At 41.0% G+C, this 15,084-nt stretch overlaps 1 protein-coding gene across 2 annotated transcripts in view; it reads right to left on the minus strand.

Annotated features, from left to right (window-relative positions):
- The window catches only part of LOC111235719 (mannosyl-oligosaccharide 1,2-alpha-mannosidase IA-like), a 185,198-nt gene that overhangs the window by 79,267 nt on the left and 90,847 nt on the right, over window positions 1-15,084 (minus strand). For both annotated transcript variants that reach the window (XM_022764232.1, XM_022764231.1), the window contains exon 3: window positions 3,956-4,071. In XM_022764232.1, the coding sequence (XP_022619953.1) occupies window positions 3,956-4,071 (116 nt within the window). The remainder of the gene's footprint in view (window positions 1-3,955; window positions 4,072-15,084) is intronic.

A 15,084-nucleotide genomic window follows, 5' to 3' on the forward strand; every position in this document is an offset into this window, starting at 1 on the left:
AAATCTGTTCTTTCTGCCTTACTAAAACCCTTCAGTTGAAATCTAAAAGTGGTAAATTCAGCAATTGGGTTTGGCTTCATTCCAACTGAAAGAACAAATTCTGTGAAAACTAATCACAATGAGAAGCGGCTGATGTCCAAGCCTCCTGGTGGGGTGTGGGGCGCAAGACTGAAACATGTCGCAAATGTTGGCACATCTGTAATACTGTAATGCTATCCTTGTCCATCCGCCTTTGTTTCACTGCTAACAAGTTATAGGCCGGTTGTCACTATATGTCGAGCTCTGGATGACAGACAGGCCTGAACAGATGATTCTAACAAGCTGCTTTGCAGCGCGAGTGACTGGGTCTGGTGACATTGTAATATAATTAAGAACGATGTGTGTATGAAAATCGCTGCAGGTGCATGTGTCTCTGCTCCTTCCTTTTTCATATGCTACTGTAGCTTTGCAGAAAATAAACGTATATACCAACATACTATGACAAGAAGCCAGAGATTGTTGTTATGCCCTTCTGACACATGGCCTGCATGCAAGCATGGTTTTCCTAACTTGCTAGACAATAACAAAGGTTTCTTTGGCCATATTATTATTATTTTTTTTGAATTAGAAAATAGAATTTGTGAATTAAAGGATAAATGTATAATAAAATCCCCACTGTGGTTTAAGGTAAACCAGGTGCTGCTTCTATCCCTTGTGTGTACCAAGTAAGGAGTTTAAAGACATTATGGGTTTGCTTGATTTGACAAGAATGGACTGCCACAGACAGGATAGCTTCTGCACATTAAGCACCAACCAAGACATCAGAGAGGCAGAATAACTATTGCGCTCAGAAGAAAAATAATAATAATAATAATTTAGCAGAAATGAAAGATCTGCAATACACTGAAAATCTCCTCAGCAGTTGGTCTTACACTGCATGCATTTCCTTACGTAGTATTTTGATAAAATTAGGACATCAGAAAATGTCCCTAGGCTCTTGGCAAGCTTGGTGAACCATCCCCAAGTGTATCTGACAATCTGTACATTGAGCCAGTCAGTTATTTTCTCTGCAGCAGGCTTCTAGCTGGGCATGAGGTGGTTCACTATCAAAATGATGATATTCTGTGACACATAAATGTTTGCCAGGTGTACTGCAGACTCAGTTATTTGTGATTTAAAAACACCACTTTTCAATGTTCAGGTGACTGTGTGTGTTTGTGTGTGTGTGTGTGTGTGTGTGTGTGTGTGTGTGTGTGTGTGTGTGTGTGTGTGTGTGTGTGTGTGTGTGTGTGTGTGTGTGTGTGTGTGTGTGTGTGTTTGTGTGTGTGTGTGTGTGTGTGAGGTATCAGTGTGTTTCTGAGTTAACAACGCCTCACGCCACTCCCCATCTCTCCCTATTTCATAACATTCACTCCATTTACCATGCAGCTGTAAAATAGTCCCATCAAATCCATAAATGTGCACGCATGAATACCGATGAATTACAAAAAACCTGGCTGATTATTTCTTTCTAGAAAAGAGGACGGAATCTAATAACAGCTCTTGCTCGGGACATGTACTTTATTTACCCTTACATTATCAAAATATTTGGAGAACTTATCAAAATTGGCGGTACTAAGTCAGGTCTAATTGCCTCAGAGGAGATGGAGTCGCTCTCTGGTGGGTTTGACCCCCCTCTCCAGAAACCGCTGATGAAAGCATGAGGGAGCGAGGCTGATGGATTGTGGCAGATCACACCCGTGACAAAGTGCAGTGTGAAGTGTAAATCTGTGTTTGTTGTCTTTATGATTGGTGACCGTGTGGCTGTTTGTCAGTGGCTGCCATTACTGGCTCTCTGACAGCTGCCACAGCCAGCAGCTACTGTTCCTCTTAAAGTTAATCTTCATCTGCATTCACCGGCATAGACCGGCCACAGGGAGAAAGAAAAACTGTTTGTGATTGTGAGTCTGAGTGTGTGTGTGGGTTTGTTATACTACATTCGTGTGGTCCAAAAGCCGGGAACCCAAAATGCTGGACCCACAAGTTTAAATGGCTGTTTGAGGGTTTACGACATGGTTTTAGGCTTAGAATCAAGTTTATGTCAGAGTTAGGGATTCAGCTGTGATGGTTAAGGGGTTAGTGAATCCATTATGTAAGTGACGAGTGAGTATCATGCCTCACTCCATGGTAAAGAAGTAGAATTACCGCCTCTCAGTTGTATGTCTCCGCCTTCCTGAGTTACAGGGTTGAATAATGGCCAGAAGTGTAACATTACGATGTCACACCGGACTTGACCTTTGACCTTTGTTTGGATATAAAACCTCATCACTTCAATTCTTGAGTTATGGACAAAAACATGTTTTGTGAGGTGACAGTGACCTTGACATTTGAAATCTAATCAGTTCATCCTTGAGTCCAAGTTTGAAGAAATTCCCTGAAAGAGTTCCTGAGACATTGGTAAATGGATGGTAAATGGACTTGAACTTATATAGCGCTTTTCTTGTCTTACTGACCACTCAAAGCACTTTACAATACTTGCCACATTCACCCATACACTCACACTTTCACACTGTTGGAACAGCCATCAGGGGCAAAGTGGGGACTTCGACTTCGAGACTTCGACACGCAGACTGGAGGAGCCGGGGATCGAACCACCAACGTCCTAATTAGTGGACGACCTGCTCTGCCTCCTGAGCCACAGTCACCCGTGTCATTCAGTTCATGAGAATGAGACAGACGGACGGAGAAGAACCTGACATAAAAACATAAAGCTCCCGGCCACGACTGCCACCGGCATGGAGACAAAAAAGCTGAAGGAATCTCTTTGATGTGTGGATGAAATTAACACTCACTGCATATTTTTATGACCTCGAAACTGGCAGTGATCAAGATGGTGCTGAGCTCCACAAGATAAAAGCACATGATAAAACACACTACTGGTGTGTTTTGGCCCTTACAATAAACTGGGACTGCTCCCCAGTGGAATAAATGTGTGTGCACAACTGTTGGCTTGACTTTATCTATTCCCACACAATTCAGATGTGCTGGGGGCATCATGTGCGCTATGCCACATGTGTCACATAGAGTCAGGAGTTGTTTTCTTAGCAAGAAACTTTGAAACAAACAAACAGTTTTTTTTATGCTAACTGAGGCAAATTTTGTCAGCAAACAAAACATCCCAAAGTTGACACATCTGACACCCTGTCAAAACAAGCTGTGAAGAGGTTTAATTATTGCCTAGCATCTACAGTACGATGCTGACAGTCATAATGACACATTTGAGCTTGTAAACCTTATGTAATTACACACCATTATGTAAACCACATTTTATTACACATGGTGGAAAATTTGACTGAGTGGTGGCCCAGAAATGACCTGTCTCATTTACAAAACGTACAAAACCACAGACTAAATGGTCCAAACTTGGCTGTTTACAGTAACCTACACAAAGACCTGTCCTGTCTCTTTCCAGCCTCCACTCAATCCCAACAGGATATCAGAACTGGTAACCCTCAGTTGCTCCAGACGCCATCATTACAGACTCAATGAAAGGGCCTCGGCCTCTTCTTGCCTCTTCTCTCCCTCAGTTTTTCTATCTAAAACATCCCTTGGACACCTCCTCTCCTCTCTCTCTCTTTTATTTATCACATTTTCTGCCCCACAGAGACCTTTCAGAGAGGCAGAGAATCCCATCAGTCTGTAACACGGCGTGGCCGGTGGCCACACAGGAGCCTTTTGATTCCTCCTGGAATGTCTTCAGCTTTGGAAAGCTGTCAAACTCGGTGGACACAATGTTGGTGCTCAAGCACAAAAGCACAGCTTAAAATCAATCCAGCATGCAAGACCACTGCTGAAAACTTCATTATGTAAATATAGTCAGAGTGCGGTTGAGCCTGATGGTGGGTCAACGGTTGCACATGAGTTAATTGAGACTTTAAAGTGAGTTACAGACTAAACAGTAAATCAAAATAGTGTCCAGTTAGATGGAGTGCCTTACTGAGTTTAGGTCCAGGCTGGTCTGCACCCACTCCTTGGCCTCACTGTATTCGTCCATCAGTCCCATTATATACAGTGTGTCCAGTGAGTCAATGATGGATGCTCCTCTCAGGCCACCTGCAAAATGCATGAGAGTATTCAGTTAGTGCCTGATCAAACACAGACGGGTTGCTCAGGAGAAAAGTTTGAACACCCTTTAATTCAAGTTTTTTATGAACATATTATAATATGGTTATAAGCAAATATAAAGACATTTGAAGTGTTAATTAATTAACCTGTCAACAACTGTAAGTCCTCACATGACACATGTTTATTATGTGGAAAAAATATTTCACATACAGACAGTGACCATTATCAGTCAAACTGCAATTGGCAACCACTGACTGACGAGGGAACTGGGACACTCATCTGTCTTACCACCTTCTTTTTTCACTGTGGCCATTCACAACTAAACAACTAAACATGACTTGAAGCAGTTTTCTGAAAGTGGCAAACTGATGAAATATTAACACAGCATGTTGTGTTGTGTTGTGTTTGTTGTAACAGTGCATCACAGTGATGCTTAGCAGTATTTCAACCACTAATCCCAGAGGTAGTGAAGTAACCCATCCAGATGCTATTTCCCTTGTAAAGAAATTTCATAATGCTAAGACCAGATTTATGTTCACATCAAATATGTCAAAGAGTTTTTAATACGATTCACTAAAGGAAAGAAAGGAATAGGTAAAGTGACTAACAGGCTGTAAATCGAGTTCTTGGAAGGCAGATAGCTGCTCAGATTTAACCCCAAACCTTTAATGTTTTGATTAGCAACAGTAGCTTGACAGTGTCTGTGATAAAAAGTAAAACATTAAAGTCCCTCACATGCTGAGCTTCTGTAATAGCTGCAGTGATGTTGAATGATAACACTGAAACAGCTTTGTGTGGCTAGGATGAAAAGCTTCTTTCCTCTGAGATTAAAAGCATCAGCTAAAAAGTATCAGCCACTGCAACATGAAAGTCAAGTCACTTAGGAATCAACCAGCAGAAGGAAAAATGAACCGATACATTGATTATAGCAAATATTTAGCAGCTGCTCCTGCATTACACTCACTGTATGTGTTCCCATTGTTAAATGTCTGTGTAAAATCTGCCTGTGTGTGTGTGTGTGTGTGTGTGTGTGTGTGTGTGTGTCTCTGTGTCTGTGTCTGTGTGTCTTTAGGAATCTCATTTGAAGCCATTTATTTCTTTTCACAAACTAAATGAGAAATGCTAAGGGGTATTTCTTCCATCCTGGTGGCCTTATGAGAGATTGCACAGCTTATTTTCATTCTCATATGACCAAATATTATGCAAATGCAGCTGAATTTCACAGAGACAGCTCGGCACAAAGGAAAAATAAACATTATCCGTAATGAATTACTGTAAAAGAGTTGAAGGGCAAATTATAGTTTGGAAGTTTAATAACAATGAACTGTGACTAAATAGACTGGATCGCACTGCTCGGGGGCTCGCATTGCAGATTACTTGAAAAATGCAATAGTGTGGAAACTGACCTGGTTAAATGAGAAAAGTGATGAAAAGTCTTTATGTTCATCCCTGAGAAGAACCTAGCCTACAGTAGATGGCTGGATTGATCTGATGCAACCACACAGCAACATGGCACATCAAAGTCTTTGGTTTTTATCAGGAATTATTGTTAAAGCTCCCCAAATATGCACATGATAACCAGACCTTTGGGCAACAACACACAAAATAGGGAAATGAAACTAGTCTCTTTTGCATTTTTTGTTCAGGTTTCTGTTCTCTGCAGTCTTTATTATTCTGTCTACAGTTTTTTGTTTTTTGTCACAAGAGAATTATCACAAACTCTGCAATTTCCCTGAACTGCACAGAGTATTTGAGAATCTTTTGACTTTTAGAGTTATAGCCTGATAACTTCATTGTTTCAATCTCACCGCTCTCACAGCGCCGTTTACAGACACAGCAGGCTGCTCTTTTCCGCAAAAAACAAAAAATCTGAATGTACCCTGCTACGTACCCAGCAGCAAATGGCAGCCAGACAAAATTAACAACAGCTGATGAACACTTAGCAGCAACAGAAAGAGAGACATATTTCAGGAATCTGTGGTAAGCAAAACGAAGCAAAAGGGAAAGTGAATATTGGATTTTCAGTCCTCAGGTGACCGGGAGCACGACTCAAAATGAAAAGAAATCTTGCTCTGTATCAGCAGGATGTGTAAATAGACAAGTGATTGCTAACAAGTTTGCCATATTACCTTTATAAAGGTGATAATATGTTAATGTTGCTATTGTCATCAGCTTCTTTCAGATGCCAAATGGTTGAAAGACTATCATTTATAACAATATAAAACAAAGAAAATGAAAAATTCCTCACATTAGAGAAGCTAGAACCAGTGAAGATTTGCTATTTTGCTTTCTAAATGAAACACACAACACACACAACAGACCCAAGTAATATAAGTGCACCAGGATAAACTACTCCTTGATTTAATCCCTCAGGGGATAATTCAGAGGTGACATTTTAGATTTAGAGCAGACATCAAAGTCCCTTACTGTCAACGGTTTGTTGCAATCCTCTAAAGGATTTTCATTCTTAATCAGTATCCACTCGACAAACCATGTTGAGAATAAAACTTAAACCACCACTGACCTTTAACATCATCTCCACAGCTTTATGGATTATCTGATGAGGTCAGTAGTGATGCCGAAGGGCATGTGGGACATGGATCAATGACTTGGCTTGACAGAATGATAGGTGTCATATGCTTTGGTCATAAATCCAGAACTATTTATAGTATCAACAGTAGAGAAACAGGGATTTAAGCTTTCTATGTCTTAGAAAAACACTCACAAAGCTACACTCCAGCACTGCTATTACTTTTGTTACAGTTGCTGTGCCACGGCTGTGACTATTCAGTTCAAATAAACCACATATTTCCACTCTTTGAAAACTCATCTGCCATGGTGTGCCTGCTGGCAGTTCACCTCATCCTGTCAGCGAGAGGGCAGCGCTAGCCTGAAGCGAGACACATGTAGTCTACATAACTCTACAGTACCATCTGCCAAGGTTGTTAGCCATGTCCTAGTGCATATGTAGTGTCAGATGTATGTTGGTGTACTATATAAGACTTCCTGCTTCTATTTATATTACAGTAGAAGGAAATCCAGCATATTTTCAGATGTAATTCAAACTTCGACTCTATTATGTGGCAGGGGGCTTTTTTTAGTTTACTTACTGAGCAGTCTTATCTCCATTCAATAACGAATAGTGATGGCGACAACTGAGAGGAGGGGTGTAATCAGATATCTAATGCCCTCTGGTTATCCAAACCCAGAGGTAGCTCTCTGAGGCTGTAGGCAAGGCAGGCCAGTGTGGAAAATTCCTATTGAAAACAGCACGAAAGCTGAGATGATTGATTGACTCTGAGTATAGACGGAGCAGATCAATCCATCATGGTATACTCTTCGGCTTCCGTGGTCTAAGACCCCATTTATTTCTGTAGCCCTTTGCGACAAATGGAAGGAGCCTTGGGGGATTCTCTAAAGACAGGGGCAATAGCTGTGTTCATTGGGTATGTATAAAAACACGCTTGAATACATTCATGACAACACAGAGGCTTTCTCAGTTTGCTTTATTATGCATTATAATGTCTGCAATGTATTTTGCATATTTAATGCCTAGTAAAGCTCAAAAGTGAACAAACTAAATCTTTAATTACAGACTGATAATGACTTAACCGATAAGGATAAATGGGAGGACCCACATTTTATTGGAAAATGATGCATCACATAAGCATAGTTAGATTTGATAAACTGTTATTATCAGAATTATTTATGAAAGACAGAGTAAATAAAAAGTAAAGTATCAGCTTCAAATACTGCACAGGACCCATCAGCGCATACATAAATTACCCCGGGATCCCAGACCCTTAGGGGCCCCTGGTTCACTGCACGTCAGTTGGTTTTGGTCATTTGGTCAACTGCAAATCTGTAAATCACATCTTTTAGGAACAATGTTAACTAAGACAAGTCTTGCGTTATTGGCATCTTGCCATCTTGTATAGAAAGCCTATACTAATATCTACTTTTAAAAACTTTATTTTAGTTTAGTACATGACAAAATTACAGCTGCAACAAATGATCATTGAAATAATTTTTTCCTTTTTTGTCTGGTTAATCAGTTGATAAGTTGATAAGTTGAAAACAAATCTGTGAAAAATGGCCAGAGGTTGAACATTTCGCACAACTAAAATAATAAGCATTCTCATAGGCATGGTCTAATAAACTAAAGAACTGTGATCAGTAGAAATAGAATAAAGACTGAGGCTCAGAGAAAGGCAGAAAAGAGAAAAACAGTAATCATCCAATACTGATATATTTCTTAATCTGTGTTAAACACGAGCTGTCGATAAAATTACATTCCTGCTGCTCAAAGTGCATCAACATCCTCATCTCCTTTGAGAACCAGTATTAAAAGGTAGAAATTAAGTGTACACATGTGCAAGTGGGTCGTGTGCACAAGAATGTGAGTGTGTGGGTGTGGGTGTGTGTGTGTGTGTGTGTGTGTAGGCAAGCAGAGTACACGGAAAGCCATTAGTGAGACATTGGCCAGTGGATGTTCATTCATCATGGCTGTCACTGGCCAGTCAGTGTCGGTCGGGGGGGGTTACATTAGACAGCCAGAGTCCATGTGATCAATCACTCACTGCAGCCCGTTTGTGTATCGTGATATTACTGGCCTCGCTCTCTCTTCATCTCTTATTCTGTAATCATACACACACACACACAAACACACACACTCACACACCTACCTGATATATATGTATCAGGACAAATTATTCCTTTATTTAATCCCTCAGGGGATACTTGAGAGGCAACACTTCTGCTCTAATTTCATTTAACCAGCATACAGTGTACGATGTGCATGCAAAATATATATAGAAAATATACCTGATGTTCATCGTAAATTCCATTGACTACATAAATCAGAGCTGCACGTCCCTCTTTTCATCTTGTGTCCGATGGCACAAAGACAAAGGAATAACATACTACAGATGTGGTCAAAAGGTCATCCTGTTAACGTCATCATAGTGAAGCTAATTGATGCAGACGCTGGGATTCACACTAATTACACTGCCCTGTTGCCATTGGTTGCCTGTATCCAATTATCAATCGCCAGGGCAATAAGCATCTTGTTAGCGCTAATGCTACCTGGCACCAGAGAGACAGGGTTAGCGAGCCGCTGTGTCTGTGTGACATTAATGATATCTAGCTGTTTGCTATTCGTGGCACACAGTTAGCACCGCCGATAAAGCGCACGAGGGAGATGACACTGTAGGTGAGTGCAGGTGAGTGGAAGGAGAGCAGCAACAGTGAGGGAGAAGAAAGTGAGTCTAGTTACTGAGCTGAGCATGAGAAAGGTAGGGAGACATGGAGAGAGACAAATGTCATGTCCATTAATCAAGATGGACTTTTCAGACAACTATACCAACACCATGCTTAAGTCTCCCCAAAGAGCAGACGGCAGATAAGTCAGAAAATACCAATAATAGGTGAGGAGGGAGGCTCAACTGGATGTACTCTAACTAATGATGCATATCATTTAAAAAATGCACACTGCTCATGTCAGCCAGGTTTTGAGGTTTTAGACAAATCAAGCTGAAGCCATTTCAACCAAGCTTACAAAAGCCTGGCCAGCCTGTCACTCGGGGCGGCTGACAAACATGCAGCTCGCCAATGTACTGTACCTCACGTGATCATTGAGTTTCGTTAAGATTGTGGTAAAGCTTGTTGGGAGTTAAAAGTGAGGTACTAGTTGACAATTTGGCGACTGGGCGAGACACGTAGGAAGTTCTTCAGTTTCACTAGGAACAGGGGTGCTGTTTGACTGTTTTGTTTTAGTGTTGAGTAGGTAGAGAGGTTTTCTTTCCATTTTATTTTTGTTTTAGAAAGTCACTTTTAAAAACTGAGTCCACTATTTGTTATATTTTGGTTCTTTGATTTTGCTCCCATTTCCCATTTCAGTCAACCTCGTTCATTGTTTCTGTCACCATTATTTATCTCCTTACTAATAAATAACTGAGGGTTGTAACAGATGCCTCTCTGCAGTGACTGAACTGAATGCATTTTTACTGATGGCGAGAGAAGAGATCTTTGGGCTCATCACACAACAACGCCAGTCATTTCAGTTAATGTCTCCTAACGACACGTATACATTTATGACTCTCGTCTTGTCCTATGGAAGCAAAGGAAAAAGTTGTGTCACTGTTCTTGTTACAGAAACTCCACTCCCAAGTCTACATTCGGAGGAGAGGTTGAGTAAACAAACCATGAGCCACAGCACACAGAAGTTTGTTTCCTACCGACAGTTAACATTTGTTTCTTGTAACCATGACCGCAGTCGTTTTCCAATTCTAACCAAGTGGTTATTATCATAAACATGTTGTCCCCTAACCTTGAAAAATGTAGTTCTTCAAACCCACACCACAATGTTTTTGTAACCTTAACAAAGTAGTTATTTTAATCTAAGACAAGCTCTTTCCTTAAAGTTGCTTTTGTGCTTAAATCCTAGCCAAACCTTCACCATCAAGTTGCCAAATTTATTTTTTAAGAAGTGATTTGTTTTGGACGAATTTAGAAGGCAAAGACAAATTTAACACCATTTAATACAAATTGGAAACACATGAATTTTTAGAGGTGCTAGCAAGAGATTTTCTAGTGTGAGGATTGTGAGGATTTAATGAAGATATATTCAAGTGAAAATGATTTTGTGGATAAGGGTTAGTTTTTGGTTTCCATAGTCTCAAAGTTTTTGTGACATGCATGTAAAAAAGCCATCTGGCTATCTATTAACACTGGGTTAAATGGTAAAAAAATGAAATCCTGTCATGCAGGTTTACATGTGAGATTCCACTGCAGTAATGGTGGCTTGTTTGCTTCAAGTTCCCCCGATTTGTCTACATAGTTTCAGCAGCTTGTGTTTATAGGCATCCCAACAAACCCTAAAGTCTTTCAGACTGCAGGGCACAAACAGCTTGGCTGTCGTCCAAAGATAAGCCAACAGAAACTGACAGTGCCACTATCAGAGGGAACTTGCACTAAGACCTTCTTCTGTAGCTGCAAATATAAGATCCTTACTTCCAGATCCTATCCTGCCCTTACTACAAGATGTAAGTGAGAGAAACTAATCCCACTCATTATCATTGTAAAGACCTTTCTACCAGTTACTTCACAGTACAAGGGTGCATACATGGGGCTCATTAGACATGATTAAACATGTTCAATTGAATCTCTTCACTCGATATTGCACATTTGTTCTCTTTACACAGGACAAATTGTGCCTGCAATGTATCTCACATCCACCAATCAGCTGTTGATTGAAGATTGGCTCTCAAGTGATACTGCAAACACAGCACGCAGTTGCGAAGAGTGCAACGAATTCTGATAGATTTGCTAACAAATCACTCATCACCTGGTCCTGAAACCTTTCTTCAGACAAGAAGAAGAGGCGTATTTGAAGAGAGCCTGGATGAGCAGGTGTCAGCCACAGGGACAAAGCTGTTTGGAAAGGTCTGTTTACTGAGGCGAATTGTTTGAATCATGAGGTGAAGGAAAGCTGACCCTGCCTCAAGGAATATGCATAGCTGTGTTGCGTGTGAGACATTGATGTAGCCCCCCCCCCGTTCAGAGAAGAGCAGCGGAAGATGAAGGGAGGTGGGACGGCTCAGAAAACAGCCCAGCTGTCAGTGAAGAAAAACCACACCAGATAGCTGCAGCACTAATGACCTGGAACCTGCTATAAACCCAGACTGTATGCAGGTTTGTCAACGAGGAATTATATTTAAAAGTTCTAATATATTAATATCACCACTTAACTAATTAATCACCGCCAAATGCAGGTCCATAATTTAAGAAACAGTTATTTGTAGCATTCAAGAATCCATTTATCATTCCTGTCTCCCATCACTGTAATTTTTAATCTATTCTGTTCTAGCTTAAACAATCCCTTTAACGGCTTTGACATCTGAGATTTAAAGTTAATTCTTGAGATTTGAAACAGGAGTTGAGATTCTCTGTTTTACTTTTTTTGTTCTATTCTGTAGTGTCTAATGCCTCAGTTAAGATATGCATTGATTATTATCTATTTGACAGCCGACTGTCATTTGAAAAAGAACATTTTGAGTCAGTACTGTGTTTAAAAAACAAAGTTGACTCCCTCCTTGCTCTGTAGATACATCTGTGTGACTGCAGTGCTGCTATGGCTACCAGTAGTGTGCATTTAAATCTCCTGCTCAGCATCTGTGCAAATACACTATGACAAAAAAAATTAAAATCACTACACTATACTCCATACGCAAGCAGTTGGTCCTCATAATGGACCACATAGACATAATTAGAGGCAATGACTCTTGATTGCGTCCCATCTCACCCCACACAGCCCTGTCCCTCCATTTCCACCATTATGGTAATCACACAGTTGAACTGCCCGCAGAAGGACTTGCATCTAATGGCGCTCTGTGTCTTCCAGTGTGGTAGCACTCGCCCGGCAAGACAATGGAAAGGACAGAGAACTGATAGATCAAGGCACATTAGAGCCAGAGTCAAAATAAATTTGTTCCATTATGAGGTCTGCCGAGAAGGAGGCGACTGAGCCAAAGGCTTTAGCTGGAATCACGGACAGCAGGAATCCTTTATTTTAAAGCATATCAGTGTTTAGTCTCTGCGTGTTGCACCAGGCAGCTGATGAATACTTGTCAGAGGGAGGCCGCATCAATCTCTCATTGACTTCTGAGCCACTGTAATTTATTTATCTATAAGCTTTAATGAGAGCTGATTTTAATTTCTTCCCACTGCTTTTTTTTAAAGCAAGTAAAAAATAAAATAAAATAAAAGATGGCGAAGAACTCCAGTTTTCCACTACTGGTGGCTTGGAGATAATTTCATTTTTGTGTTAGTTGCAAAGAATATTTTGACAATTATTTTATGGTTTATTATATGACAATAATCACCTGTGGTAAAAGTAAAAGGTAGGACAAATTTTACTTGAGCAAATATGTATGAAATGTGTTTGGAACGGGGCATCAGCATCATCTTTGCAACTGTAGTATGTGCGACTGTGGCGCTGTGAGTTGGACTGATTCACGTGCGAGTCGAGAAGCAGAGCCCTGATAAAGAGTTTAAAAGAACAGGCCACCGCACATAATGGTTGTTAATTTTACAATCTGGAAATAGGGTTTGATATTTGAAAACTGGCCTCTAGAAGGATTATCAATAAACAACAAGTGTCAAAGACTAATCAGCCAATCAACGCAATCACACACATTAATCTAATCAGAGACAAATACAAAATGCAAACTGTCCAGACATGATTAGAGAGGCTCCAGACTTTGAGCGGTACACACGTCAATCTAATTGCAGCAATCTAATTTGCCACTCTGGGAGAGCGTGGCGTGTCAGTGCAGCAGCCCTGTCTGATATGACAGCCTCTCAGATGAGATTACACACCGCACACAGTGTTATTGAACCCCTCGCCTCCTCCGTCTCCCAAAAGCCTCTCTCTTGCATTGATCAACAGACACGCCAGCACAGTAGGAGAGGGGGAATCATACATCTGATGTTCTGTCATCCCACTAAACCAGATTGGAGATGACAGCTAAAGCTAGAGGCTCTGATTAGGCAGTTGATAAAGACACTCAGCCGCGGCACCGCAGCATCAATTCAGCCAGTCGTAAGGCCATCCACCTTAAATCCAGAAAGTAAACAAACAGAAAAAAAGTCTAGAATATCCCCAGTAATCAATGCAACCTTCTTCTACAGGAGGAGTGAGCAGGATGAAGAATGTATGAATTTTTCCATCTCAGGTTTTGCGTGTAACCTTGATAGAAATCCACCTTGCAAGCTTAATCTCCGATTTCCTCTGAAGAAATAAAACAAGGCGGTGCTTCCCGTCCCATCTACCAGAGTTTATCTCATCTGAATGGAGCTTTCTAGCTCACTAGTTGTGCACTGACAAATGTACAGCCCAACCAATTTAGGAAAGCTATAATAACCTGTTGACAAAGAGCACCCGTCAGATGGAGAAATTAAACCAGCCATCTTAAAAGAGCAGCCGCTCCGCATCATTGGTGCGGCCCTGCAGGCATTTAAAGGTAGAGGAAGAACCTGGAGTTAGTGAGGTGAGTGTGCACATCTACAGTTCATGTTCATGTGTATGTGCTCTTTGGCACATCGAGTTAGTGATTCATCTGGGGGACAATGCAACTCTGTCAGGTTTTTAACACGCAGCAAAGAAATTGTAGCTTGTAGAATCTACAGAAATATTAAAAAAGAAGATTTCAATTAAGAAAGACATGAACTATTCCACGTTTTTAATCAATCTGTATAGAGCCCACTTAGACACCACTTGTCTGTATATTGTAAGGTACTGTGGCTTGCTCACCTGCAATTTCACACTCAATTACAGCAGGGATGCAAACTTTCTAACAACATTTCCTAAAGCAATTTGAGTTGGACAACTTCAAACACTTGTCCACATTACTCAATATCAATTTATATTTCACCACATCACCCATTCCTCTGTTTATTTCAGTGTCACCCTCTTCTGTTTCCAGGACGCCAGAGGCTGTTAGCACCATTCAAACCCCCCACCACCACCTCTGAAGTGTGGCCCAGACTCACAGGCTCAGTGCTAAAGTTCTTCCAACCCTCGCGGCAGGATACAACAACAGCAGGAATTTATTTCATGCAATTTTACTTATTCATTATGCCCCCACTCTCCTCTTTCCTTTTACTCACCACAAGAGGCACCACAGAGAACCTGCACCACCCTGCACTGATATGCTACAGATGCATGGCAATGAAACCGGAGAAAAGCCTTTTTTTCTGCAGACACAGGTAGTGCAGGATGCAGAAAAAATAAAGAAGAGTGAGGGGGAAAGTGCATGTGCATGTGCATGTGCATATGAGCTGGAGAGACACTATAGGCTGCGAAGGTCAACCTGCCCTGGTGTAGCCAGTTCAAACGGTTCAAGCTATGATGCTCACTGCAGGAAGGAAAAGATTTCTGCTCTGTGGGTTGCCAGCGTGTGAAGGAGCGGGACAACAGAGAGAAATGCAGACAAAGAATAC

This window comes from Seriola dumerili, unplaced genomic scaffold, assembly GCF_002260705.1.
Source record: "Seriola dumerili isolate Sdu_G_001 unplaced genomic scaffold, Sdu_1.0 BDQW01000533.1, whole genome shotgun sequence".
NCBI classification, from domain to species: domain Eukaryota; kingdom Metazoa; phylum Chordata; class Actinopteri; order Carangiformes; family Carangidae; genus Seriola; species Seriola dumerili.